The sequence below is a fragment of the Erinaceus europaeus genome, chromosome 10 (assembly GCF_950295315.1).
Source record: "Erinaceus europaeus chromosome 10, mEriEur2.1, whole genome shotgun sequence".
NCBI classification, from domain to species: domain Eukaryota; kingdom Metazoa; phylum Chordata; class Mammalia; order Eulipotyphla; family Erinaceidae; genus Erinaceus; species Erinaceus europaeus.
The window spans coordinates 15371868-15384961 of record NC_080171.1 but is presented as its reverse complement, the minus strand read 5'-3'; the positions used below and the strand labels follow the sequence as shown (position 1 = coordinate 15384961).

Genomic DNA, 13094 nt, shown 5'->3' with positions numbered 1-13094 from the left:
TGGCAGCAGGCAGTTGGCTCTAACTTTTCACTGGCATGCCTTCCTTTGTCTCAGCTTTGGGGCAGATGGCTCCATTTTACTGTCCACCCTTCTCTTGGTAACTTTTGCTTAACTTGTTCATTCCAATGAACATCCTATAACCTTAAAAAAATGTTTCTGAATCAGAACATTCCACCAGTGTTTTCCTCTGTTTGATAGTTTCTGGTATAATGCCCATGTCTTGATCCATTTGGAACTGACTTTTGTGAATGATGATACACAGTAGTCCTAGTTCATTCTTCACTTTTCAACCCAACTTTCCCAAGATCATTTGCTAAAAAGGCTCTCCTTTCTCCATTTGATGTTATGGTACCCCCTTGCCAAAAATTAGTTGTCTGTAGGTGTGGGGGCAAATTATCACAACTTTAAAAAGATTTGTTAGTTTTTTAAGAAAGAGACCAGAGCATCACTCCAGCATATGCACTGGTTTCTTCACTCACCTAGTCGCTCAGGTACCAAATATTTATTGTTTCTTGATCCATGGGAGAAAGTGAATGATTCAAGATCAGGCTAGAAGACTCCAGGATACATGTATAGAATTCCCACTAGTCTTGAATCTCCTGTTTAATGAAGTAATGGAATGATTTCTTTTCTCAGCTGTGATTCCTCATCTTATAGCACTATATTCTCAATATCTACACTAACTGATTTCCTAGAAACCATCACAACCACAATCACAGTGCTACATTTATGACCACCTGCTAAAATGATGTTTGGTACTGCCTCTATTTTTGCTTTCCTTCAGAAACTTGAGATTTAAAAAACAGTCCCATTTATACCAGACTTTAGCTTTTAAAATTACTCAAGCTGAAAGTAATAGTGTTTAAACATAGAATCAAAATAGTTTCTCCACATCCTGCTGGAACTCAAAGGTGAATTCTTTGTTATTACAAGATAGAAGGAAACTGTATTTTCTAACATATCTGAAAGCAAATAAAAAGCCAGAAGATATTGGAAGCATAATCCCTTCCCTTATGGTATTTTTCCCCCTTAGGTGTTATTGATCTGCTAAATATGAACTCATGGCCCATAAAATATAGAATTCGTTTACACAAGAAGATTTCCATGATACATGTAACAGGTTTTTTTCTAATTCTACTTTAGGTTTAATCCAGTTATTTGATAGAAATTCCATCAGTGCAACCACACATAGGTCTTAATGCTCTTCCAGTGTGAAATCATAAGTGACCTTGGATTTATGGTTTGAAACCGCTACAAAGGCAACAGGCATATGGGTTGTTAGATTACCAGTGTTCTGCTTGCTATTTATAAGACACTTCAGAGGAGGACATTTTGCCTCAGATCATTTCCTTTAGCTCACCATCAAATATTGAACATTCTTTGTGAGGAAAGGCTACCATTTGGTCTAGTTCTTAAGCAATCCTCTTTTAAATAAAATCTGAAATGGAGCTTTTGGGAGAAATGTCAAATCCAAGCTTTTGACATTTTCCAGAGATTGCTCAACACAGTGGGGCCTCTTTTGTCAACCACTCTTGAGGGATGCACAGTTCCAATGGGAAAAGTCAGGTAACCAAAGCCTACCTAGTTGAAAAACATCAGAAATGCATTCTTTTCTAACCATGTGGCTAAGGCTTGCTTTTTCTTCTCTTTTTTGCCTCCATGGTTATTGCTGGGGCTCGGTGCCTGCACTATGAATCCACTGCTCCTGGAGGCCATTTTTTCCCATTTTGTCGCCCTTGTTGTTATTGTTGTCATTGATGTTGGATAGGACAGAGAGAAATCTAAAGGGGAGGGGAACTAGAGATGGAGAGAGAAAGATAGACAGCTGCAGACCTGCTTCACAGCTTGTGAAGCGACTCCCCTGCAGGTGGGGAGCCAGAGGCTGAACCGGGATCCTTATGACAGTCCTTGCGCTTTGCGCCACCTGCGCTTAACCCGCTGCGCCACCACCCGATCCCCAGGCTTCCTTTTTCTTTTGTCCTCCAAGCATTGATGAAGCCTTATTCTCTATTCCTGGCAGTGAGTTCAGCACATGGTACAAGAAAGACAGACATAGCTCTTGCCACACACACTGTAGTATAGCAAGGACAGACTGGCTACTACAGAGATGATAAATGCTGTAGTTCTTTTTTTTTAATTACTATTGTCTATTTTCCCTTTTGTTGCCCTTGTTGTTTTTTATTGTTGTTGTAGTTATTATTGTTGTTGATGTCGTTGTTGGATAGGCAAAAAAAAAAAAGAATTTTGCTCCAGTTTGCAATGGAGGGGATGGGACACGGATCTCCGGTGGTGGGAGCTGTGTGAAATTGTATCCCTCTTGTCCTACAATCTTGTTAATCATTATTAAATCACTAGTAAAAAAAGAAAAAAATATGATAAGAATAAGGGCATTAGGGTAGAAAGAATAGGAGAAATGTTAGGGGAAGATGACCAGAGGGCTCCATCAGGACAAGAATAGATAAGAGGGAAAAAAGAAAGGACATTTGGAAATAATCATAGGTGTAGGTGTGACCTAGGAAGAGAAGACAGGACCAGAGAAAAGATGGGCAAATATATAAAACTATGGATAGCTATAGAAACAATAGTCAGCCCATATCTGTGACCTTGGAAGAACCATAGCAGTTTCCAATGGAGGGGATGGGACACAGAACTCTGGTGGTGGGAACCCTGTGGAATTTTGCCCCTGTTATCTTGCAGTTTTGTAAACCAATATTAAATAACTAGTAAAAAAAAAAAAAAGAGAGAGAGAGAGAGAGAGAGAGAGAGAGAAAACAAGTTAGCTCATTCCCTGGTACATAGTTCATGCTCGGTAAATGTTACCAATGCAGCATTGTTGCTCTCGTTGCTATTAGCATTGTCAGTCCATCAAGTTCTCCTTTCTAGGCAGTGCTGGAAACTCACTCACACGTGTAAGACACCTGTTCTCCTGCTGAGCCATCTTCCACGATCCATGTTATGTTTTGCTTTTTAAGTCTGGAAGAATTTTTTGTTATAAATTTTTTATTATCTTTATTTATTTATTGGATAGAGACAGCCAGAAATTGAGAGGAGGGGAAAGATAGATGGATAGAGAGAGAGAGAGACCTGCAACCCTGCTTCACCACTTGTGACACTTAACCATGCAGGTGGGGACTGGGGTTTGACCCCCAGGTCCTTGAGCATTTTAACATGTACACTAAACCAGATGCACCACCACCTGGCCCCTTGGAAGGATTTCCTTTTCTTTCTTCCTTCCTTTCTTTCTTTCTTTCTTTCTTTCTTTCTTTCTTTCTTTCTTTCTTTCTTTCTTCTTCTTCTTCTTCTTATTATTATTATTATTCCTCCAGGGTTATTGCTGGGGCTCAGTGCCTGCAATCCACTGCTCCTGGAGGCTATTTTTTTTCCTTTTGTTGCCCTTTTTTTTTTATCATTGTTGTGGTTATTATTATTGTTATTGCTGTCATTGTTGTATAGGACAGAGAGAAATGGAGAAGACAGAGACAGGGAGAGAAAGACCTGCAGACCTGTTTCACTGCCTGTGAAGTGAGTCCTCGGCAAGTGGGGAGCCGGGGGCTCGAACTGAGATCCTTACTCTGATCATTGCGCTTTGTGCCAACGTACGCTTAACCCTCTGCGCTATGAAATTTTTGATGGATGTTACGTTAAATTGATGATTTTGTTTTACAACTTACTTTCATTTTCATTATTTAGTTTCCCCAACTCTTAACTTTGGCCCAATAATTGTGCTTTTGCTCAATTACCTTATTGTATCAGCTCATTAAAAATAACTGATCTCCCGGCTCCCTACCTGCCGGGGAGTCACTTCACAAGCAGGTCTGCAGGTGTCTATCTTTCTCTCCCCCTCTCTGTCTTCCCCTCCTCTCTGTCCTATCTAACAACAATGACATCAATAACCACAACAATGTTAAACAACAAGGGCAACAAAAGGGAAAATAAATAAAAAATATATATTTAAAAAACCTGACACATGATACATATTAACTTTTTTCCTTCTTCCCCAGAGCACTGCCCAGCTCCAATTTTTGGTGCTGCCAGGGATTGAACTTGGGGTCTCAGGCATGAAAAATTTTTTGCATAACCATATGCTGTCTCCCCAGTCTCTTTTCTCTTTCTCCCTTTCTTCTCGTCTCTTCTCATTTCTTTTTGGTGGAGCCAGGGTCTTACACAGTCACGATTTTACCACTCTCAGAACACTTTTTCATTCAGGTAGGCATGTAGACAGAGGGCTTCCCCTGTGCCATGGCACCGCCCATGTGGTGCCAGAATTCAAACCTGAGTATCATGCGCAGCAAGGCATACACCCAACCTGGTGAGCTATCCACTTGCTATGAATCCATTTTCTCGTGAGTCGTTGAATGCCTTTTCGTTTATTGCTGCTTTATGTTATTACCCTGCAATTTCAACTAAATCTCTTTTGAAAACACTAGCAATTCTCTTTGCTGATGATTTTCTGAGTGTACATCATCATGTTTTGTTTTCGAGTGACGTTTTTCCATTTCTTATGCTTTATTATTTCCATTATTGTTTTTCCTTCTCTGAAAAGGCTTGACAGTATTTCTGCTAATATACAAAATAGGAGTAATGTCTAGGGTAATCTTCTGTTGCTTTTCTGAAGAAACTCGGATGTTGATTTTTGGATTTCAGTGAAGAGTCTGACTTGTATATTTATTTATTGATTGATTTTTTTTTTATTGATTTAATAATGATCAACAAGACCATAGGATAAGAGGAGTACAATTCCACACAGTTCCCACCACCACAGTTCCATATCCCATTCCCTCCATTGGAAACTTTCCTGTTCCTTACCCCTCTGGGAGCATGGACCCAGGGTCATTATGGGGTGCAGAAGGTGGAAGGTCTGGCTTCTGTAATTGCTTCTCCACTGGACATGGGTGTTGGCAGGTCGATTCGTGCTCCCAGCCTGTTTCTGTCTTTCCCTGTGGGGCTTCTGCTCTCTCATTAAGTCGTCTTGCTGACACTTCTTAGTGCCATCCATGTGCTTTACTGAAAGGAATTCTCTCCTGGCTACTAAACTATACGGTCGCCATTTATCCAGACTGCTGAAACCAGCTCTCAGCCAGGATCTGAGAAGCTCTTTGATGGACTGTGTGTAATTGGACTTGTCACATGCATCGGCTCTCTGAGAGTGTTCCATGTTTCCTGATACTTGTTGAAATTTGAGGTCCTTGTAAATGACAAAGAGATGATTTTCAGAGGAGTGAGGTATATTGCATTAGGCAGAGTTCCTGACAACACTTGGTAAATGGCTCAGAATAAATGATAGACAATAGACCTTAACTGCAGAGCACCAGGGAGCTGTTACTCCCCATCTCTGTTACTTATAATATCAAGAAACACCTTATCCCTTCACTATATGACCTTCCTCGGGAAGAATCACTCTTAGAGGGAAAAAATAATTTTTGTCATAGACAAATGAAAAATATCTGTGATTTGCTTTAGAGTTTTGAGAAATGGAAAATACAGGTTTCAAGCTTACCTGTTTTTTTTTTATCTTTTTTTTTTAATATTTATTTTATTTATTTATTCCCTTTTGTTGCCCTTGTTATTTTATTGTTGTAGTTATTATTGCTGTTGTTGTTGTTGGATAGGACAGAGAGAAATGGAGAGAGGGAGGGGAAGACAGAGAGGACGAGACAAAGATAGACACCTGCAGACCTGCTTCACCGCCTGTGAAGCGACTCCCCTGCAGGTGGGGAGCCGGGGTTCGAACCGGGATCCTTATGCCGGTCCTTGTGCTTTGCGCCACCTGCGCTTAACCCACTGCGCTACAGCCCGACTCCCAGCTTACCTGTTTTTAGATATAGAGAGAACAAATGTAACTGTTTTATGTTTAATTTAATTTAATTTAATTTAATTGCCTCCAGGATTGTCACTGGGGCTCGGTACTGGCACTACGAATCCACTGCCCTGGTGGCCATTTTTTCTACTTTTTTATTGGATAGAACAAAGTGAAATTGAGAGGGAAGGGGAAGATAGAGAGGTGGAGAAAGATAGACACCTGCAGACCTGCTTTACTGCTTGTGAAGCGTCCACTGTGCAGGTGAGGAGTGGGGCTTGAACCCAGATCCTTGCATGGGTCCTTCCGCACATGCATGTAACTGGGTGCACCACTGCCCAGCCCCCTATTTATTTTATTGTATATAAATCTCTGAATTGAAGCAACACAAGCAAAAACATTATCAAATACACATTGGTTTACAGTCTAGTATTTAACACATAGGCACAATGTGTCATCTCCTCTTGATTGGTGTGTAGGAGACAGACACATCAGGACCCCAGTGTCCCTTCATCCTGCCTGTCACCTTCCTTTCCCAGAGCCCTTGACTTTGATGCAATATGCCACTTCCACTCCAGGTTTCACCTTTTGCTTCCTCTTAAAACTATTTTAAAGATTGAACTAGAGAGATTCCTTTAGGAACCAGGCGATGGCACACCTGGTTGAGCTTACATGTTAGAATGCACAAGGATCTGGGTTCAAGGCCCCTGTCCCCACCTGTAAGGGGAAAGCTTTGTGAGTGGTGAATCAGGGCTGCAGGTGTCTCTCTCCCTCTTTCCCCCTCTGTCTTGCTTTTCCCTCTCAATTTCTGGCTGTCTCTGTTCAATAAATAAATTAATTAATTAATTAAATAAGAGCGAATCCTTGATACCTGGGATCTCTGGGTCTCCATGCCAGTACTACAAATCCATTGCTCCTGGTAGCTATTTTTCCCATTTTATTGGATAAGACAGAGAAATTGAGAAGAGGAGGGGGAGATAGAGAAAGAGAGAGAAAGATAGACACCTGCAGACATGCCTCACCGCTCCTGTAAGTGGCCCTCCCTCCCCCCACCACCACCACCGCAAGAGGGAAACCAGAGGGTCAGATGGGGATCCTGGCATGGGTCCTTGCTCTTCATACAATGTGTGCTTAACCCCATGTACCACCGCCCAGTCCCCATACTGGGATTTCATATTAGAACCCTCACAGTTACAAAGTGGAAAGGAAAATGAAATTCATCATAAAGAAGAAAAAAATCACCAAAGAAACATCTATAAAATCACTCGTTGCCAGACATCCATACTATTCCATATCTTAGTCTGCTCATTTCCTCTTCTGGATATTTGCTCAATGTGCAGCGCCTTCTGTCTGGAATGCCTGTCCATCCATCTGTCTTATCTATTCACTTATCTGTGTATCCATCTGTCCATCTATCAAATCAGAGGCAGTTACTGAATATCTGTGGGTTCCCTGACCTGAGCAGTGTGTGTGTGTGTGTGTGTGTGTGTGTGTGTCTCCAGGGCCATGTGCCATTCAGGTCAGAAAATGCTCCCCTAATTCCTTGCCCTCTACTCTACAACAGAACAGCAACTTCCTCCTCCTCTAAGCAGCCATAGTGCTTCATGACTTCTAGAACATGTTGTTATATTCTACTTGGTGTTTTCTCTACTGATATTTGTGTCGTACTTCTTTCAAAAGGCAACTTGGGGTTTACCCAGCTCTGCATATTTTCTCCTCCAGGATCCTGACTGCTGACCCAATTTTGGGCAACTAACTAGAATCTTATGTCTCCCCCCTCCCCACATTTCACTTCTGTTCTAGGGCTAAGGTTTCTGTAGCTGATGAGCCTCCAGGAATCCCAGCCCAGACTGTCACCCCTGTGAAACATACAGTTAAAGTAGATAAAGATGCCCTCATGCAGGACTATGGATTTCAGATTTCTGAGAGCCTTCCCCTCACAGTAGTGGCCATCACAGCAGGTAAGGGACTTGCAGGGAGTCAAGAAAGGCATTTGGCTTCTTTGTGGAAAATAACCCTGGTTTTCTTCCCATCAGTGTTACCCCCAGAAGTTAGAAAGGACACTCCTAATCCTGACCCAATTATTTTTTTAAACTTATTTTATTTATTTATTTTCCCTTTTGTTGCCCTTGTTGTTGTTTTATTATTGTTACTGATGTTGTTGTTGTTGGATAGGACAGAAAAATGGAGAGAGGAGAGGAAGATGGGGGGAGAGAAAAATAGATACCTGCAGACCTGCTTCACTGCCTGTGAAGTGACTCCCTGCAGGTGGGGAGCCGGGGGCTCAAACCGGGATCCTTCTGCAGGTCCTTGTGCTTTGCGCCACGTGCGCTCAACCTGCTGCGCTACAGCCCGACTCCCCTGACCCAATTCTGTCTTGGACTTTGAGTCTTCCTTTGAAGCTGGGAGAGAGGAAATCCCATGTACACTTCGTGCTCCATACTGTAGCCTCTGGCCATCCCCCATCCACACTGCAGCCTCTGGCCATCCCCCATCCACACTGCAGCCTCTGGCCATCCCCCATCCACACTGCAGCCTCTGGCCATCCCCCATCCACACTGCAGCCTCTGGCCATCCCCCATCCACACTGCAGCCTCTGGCCATCCCCCATCCACACTGCAGCCTCTGGCCATCCCCCATCAACACTGCAGCCTCTGGCCATCCTCCATCCACACTGCAGCCTCTGGCCATCCCCCATCCACACTGCAGCCTCTGGCCATCCCCCATCCACACTGCAGCCTCTGGCCATCCCCCATCCACACTGCAGCCTCTGGCCATCCCCCATCCACACTGCAGCCTCTGGCCATCCTCCATCCACACTGCAGCCTCTGGCCATCCCCCATCCACACTGCAGCCTCTGGCCATCCCCCATCCACACTTAGCCCACCCTGGGCTCCCTGGCCAGAATCAAGGGTGCTGGCGGTGTTTGAATCAGCACAATCTCTGAACCTTGCGTGGTCTCAGCTGAGGAGTTTCTGATCAGACAGTAATAGGAACTACTGATTTGGGAGTCGGGCGGTAGTGCAGTGGATTAAGCGCACGTGAAGCAAAGCACAAGGACCGCCGTAAGGATCCCGGTTCGAGCTCCCAGCTCCCCACCTACAGGGGTGTTGCTTCACAAGCACTGAAGTAGGTCTGCTGGTGTTTTATTTTTCTCTCCCCCCTCTATCCTTCCCTCCTCTCTCCACTTCTCTCTGTCCTGTCCAACAACGACAACATCATCAACAATAACTACAACAATAAAACAACAAGGGCAACAAAAGGGAATAAATATTAAAAAAAAAACTACTGATTTGTTTTCACTTGAATCCTTGTGAAATATAGATTGCATCAGGGTGAGGTGGTGGTTTCCCGGTTGAGTGCACACATTATCATGTGAAAGGACCCAAGTTCAAGCCCACTCGTGAAGCTCTCCTCCTGCAGGTTAGGACCGGGGGCTTGAACTCAAGTCCTTGCACTTCGTGACATGTGCACTCAACCAGGTGTGCCACCACCCAGCCCCAGAATTATAGACTTTCTAAGTGAAGAGGAACAAGCTGGTAATGCCCAGTGCCTGTTTTCACATTTAAGCTTTGGACTGATGTTAGCTCTGGGACTAGTTAAAATCGATTAATTTCAATTTACATGCATACACACACACACACACACTTTTTTTCTTTCTATTTTATTTGATAGGACAGAAAAATTTAAAGGGGTTATATATATGGAGAGAGAGAGAGACACCGCAGACCTACTTTACCACTCACACTTCTTTAGAGATGATTACCATATTCACCCATGTGCTCTGTTGATTCAGGGGGGTTCTGCTAGTCTTTTTTTTACTAAAGCAGTGCTCAGCTCTGGCTTATGGTGGTGCGGGGGATTGAACCTGGGACTTTGGAGCCTTAGGCATGAGAGTCTGTTTGTATAACCATTATGCTATCTACCCCTGCCCTCTGCTAGTCTTCTTTGCCACGGTAGTCTCCTAGTGGCCTTTGATGGTAACATATGGGAGATACATCTCCATGATTTGGAAACACTAAAATTGAGATCCCTAAGAGTCCAAGGCTGGCCAGGGGGCAGAGTGACCTGGTGACCTAAGGACAGATCAAGCTGCCACTCATGTGTGCCCTTGTGACACATGGGATCCGGCCCCCCTGACATAACACACGTTCCTTCTTCTCTGTCCGCCAGGTGGCTCTGCTCATGGCAAGCTTTTTCCCGGTGACCAGATCCTCCAGATTAACAGTGAGCCTGCTGGAGACCTCTCCTATGAACGGGCAGTCGATATTCTCAGGTACTCAGTTTAAATTGTCTTCCACAGGGACTCCCAACTTATCTTAGCACAGAGATGGACCACAGAAATGGAATGACCGGTCTCTTTTTAGGCGGCAGCAAGCTCATTTTAGAGTATCAACTTCTTGGTGGTGGCAGCCTCTCTCCATCTCTCTTTCGTCAGCCTATAGAAGCTCTTGGGAGGCACAGAGTGCTCTGTTGACTGAGCCTCAGCTGTAAACTGTGCTAGGCCTGGTAGGAAATATATTGAATAGTTAGGAGCAATACATAGGCAGCCCTGCAGTGAACTATAAATAAGCCAAAGATTTGTGAACTGAGCTGCTGCTAAATCTATTTATTCTTCTTTAACATTTTGCTCTCTCTTGTCTTTTAAATGTTCTTTTAGGTACAGCCTGACTGATGTACATGTAATTTCATTGAGATAGATGATACTTCCCTATACACCTTACTTTCTGCTTAGACCATGATCTCCCTGAGACCAGACATAGAGCAGGTGCCCAGATGAGTGAGTGACTATGGTTAGCTCAGAATAATTGTATCCCTGGTTTTTTTTTTAAATTAATTATTTAAGATTGTGGGATAAGAGGGGTATAATTCCAACAACTCCCACCACCAGTGTTACATATCCCACCCCTTTCATTGGAAGCTTCCCTATTCTTTATCCCTCTGTGGATATGGACAAAAATTCTTTATGGGGTACAGAAGGTAGGAATTCTGACTTCTGTAATTGCTTCTCCACTGAACATGGGTATTGGCAGGTTGATCCATACCCCCATCCTGTCTCTGTCTTTCCCTAGTGGGTATCCCTGGTTTTAAGACAGAGAAATGTGGGTGATTGGATGGTAGAAGAGATTTCACAGACACATGCAAACTTGGTCTTCTAAATGTTTTACTGCCAGATGTTTTGTGACTTTAATATAAACAGAAGGAGGTGAGAAATAGAGTTAGGTCAAAGCAAACTTGAGACTTTACAAGTTTGTCCATCAGTCTGTAGCTTTTTGTGAATGGCTGTTCTGGTTTTAAGGTGGGATTTCTTCTAAGAGTATATTGTGTGCTGATCACACTGAGCAAACAATAGCAAAGCCAGAGAATGAGAAAACAAAATTGCAGGATGCAGTCTCCACCCTCAGGAAACTTGAGGTCTCACTAAGGAGAAACACACACAGAAATCAGATCACCGACAAAGTGTAGAAGATAAAATCCTTTCAGCCAAGCCCAGTATCGGCCTTAGACTCTCTGTCGAATAAATGGACTGGGTGGGGCATTCAGGAAAGGATTTTATTATTTACTAAAAAACAAAACATTATGGTGATGGAAGTCATGAAATTTGCTTTCCTGACTATTAGGCGATTTTTCTCAAAGATGACCACTTTCAGCCAATAAATTGTAGTGTTACTGAGACTCAATCAAACTCTGGCTAATAAGCAAAAGTATTTATGACTTAAAACAGTAGTCCAAAGCTTGGGCATTTAGGTAACATTGAACCCTAGTCTATTCACTGAACACCTGCTCTAACCAGGGAACCATGTGGGCAAAGTAACTTAAGTTGTTACTTCAGGAACCTTCAGCTAAACTTGTTAATAAGTAGAATGAATGTGTGTAGGTAATATTTACAATATAAAAGGCAACCAAGAGTTTCTGGTACTGGAGCAAAAAAAGCACACAATGTAATGAGCCCAGTCATATAATCAAGATACACTTTTATTTCTTGAATTCCCAAAGTGGTCAAATTAATCAGTGATCTACCAATATTTCATTTTGCAATAGCCTACAGAACTTTTTTTTTTAATGTTGTTTTCCCCTTTTTGTTACAAAGAGAAGCCATTTGCAAAATAATTCTTATCTGACTTTTTGCAATATGAACATTTAAATCAGGTGATAAACTCCACCCAACGTTTCTAATTGCCAGAAGTGTCTTTTTTCCACTTTGTGTAAGAAAAGGACTCTCCCAAGGTAACTGACAATAAACCAAGGTCTCTTCACACATTCGTTCTATTTATTGACAAGTTTAGCTGAAGGTTTCTGAAGTAACAACCTAAGTTATTTGTATCATTGCCGTCTTTTCTCTTAAAAAAAAAATTGGACACAAATCTAGCTAGTGCTCATAGCAGCTGGATGACTTCTTGATCTAAATTAAGAATATGCGATTTCAATTAGCAAGTGAGGTAATATGATTGGCCAGCTGAATATTCCCTCCTCTCAAGGTGGAGGGAGCACTGTGGAACGACTTAAGTTCACTTGGAGATCACTGCTGCCCTGGTCACCCTTGATTTTGCTGAGCTAAAGAAGCAGAGGCAGAGCCGTTGTGTTGCAGCCCTGCCCGCCTTTTTGAACCTAAGAAACAAACACGTGTACAGATCCGCATGATGAACTTGTGTTGTCTTTATTCTTTTCTTCCAGGGAAGCTGAAGATTCTCTTTCAGTCACAGTTGTTCGCTGCACATCGGTAAATCTTTTGCTCTGTCCTGTGTTAAGTTCTCCCTTTCTTGGTTCCAGGACCCTGTGCTCCCAGCTGTGAGGCTATTCCTCATAGAATTAGCAGGGAAGGCAAAAGGCAAGCGACAGCTGCCAAGCAGTGGGTGGTCAGGCAGTTAATAGTGCCTGAAGACTGTCTAAATGCTAGAACTATAGAGGGAACAGCTGTAGGCCCAGACTTCAAGAACTCATGATCCAACTAAGGAAACTGATCTATGATTTGGCAGAATGGGACAATGAAAAGGCACCAAACCTGGGGCCAGGCGGTGACACACCTGGTTAAGTGCTCGCATTACAATGTGCAAGGTCCCCGGTTCAAGCCCCTGGTCCCCACCTGCAAGGGGAAAGCTTCGTGAGTGGTGAAGTAGAGCTGCAGGTGTCTCTCTCTCTCCCTCTCTATCTCCCCCTCTCAATTTCTCTCTGCTGCTATTCAATAATAAATAAATAAAAATATAAAAGAAAAAAGAAAAGACACCAAACCAAGGGTTTCAAGACAAGTTTGAATAGTGTGGCTTCTGGCATGTCATTTAGTTTCAGCCCTCAATTT

General features: G+C 43.0%; 1 protein-coding gene across 8 annotated transcripts in view; it reads left to right on the top strand.

Moving 5' to 3' along the window:
* The window catches only part of FRMPD1 (FERM and PDZ domain containing 1), a 207480-nt gene that overhangs the window by 156066 nt on the left and 38320 nt on the right, over nt 1–13094 (top strand). For all 8 annotated transcript variants that reach the window (XM_060199152.1, XM_060199146.1, XM_060199147.1 and 5 more), the window contains 3 exons: nt 7601–7758; nt 9971–10073; nt 12473–12518. In XM_060199152.1, the coding sequence (XP_060055135.1) occupies nt 7695–7758; nt 9971–10073; nt 12473–12518 (213 nt within the window). In that variant the 5' untranslated portion in view covers nt 7601–7694. The remainder of the gene's footprint in view (nt 1–7600; nt 7759–9970; nt 10074–12472; nt 12519–13094) is intronic.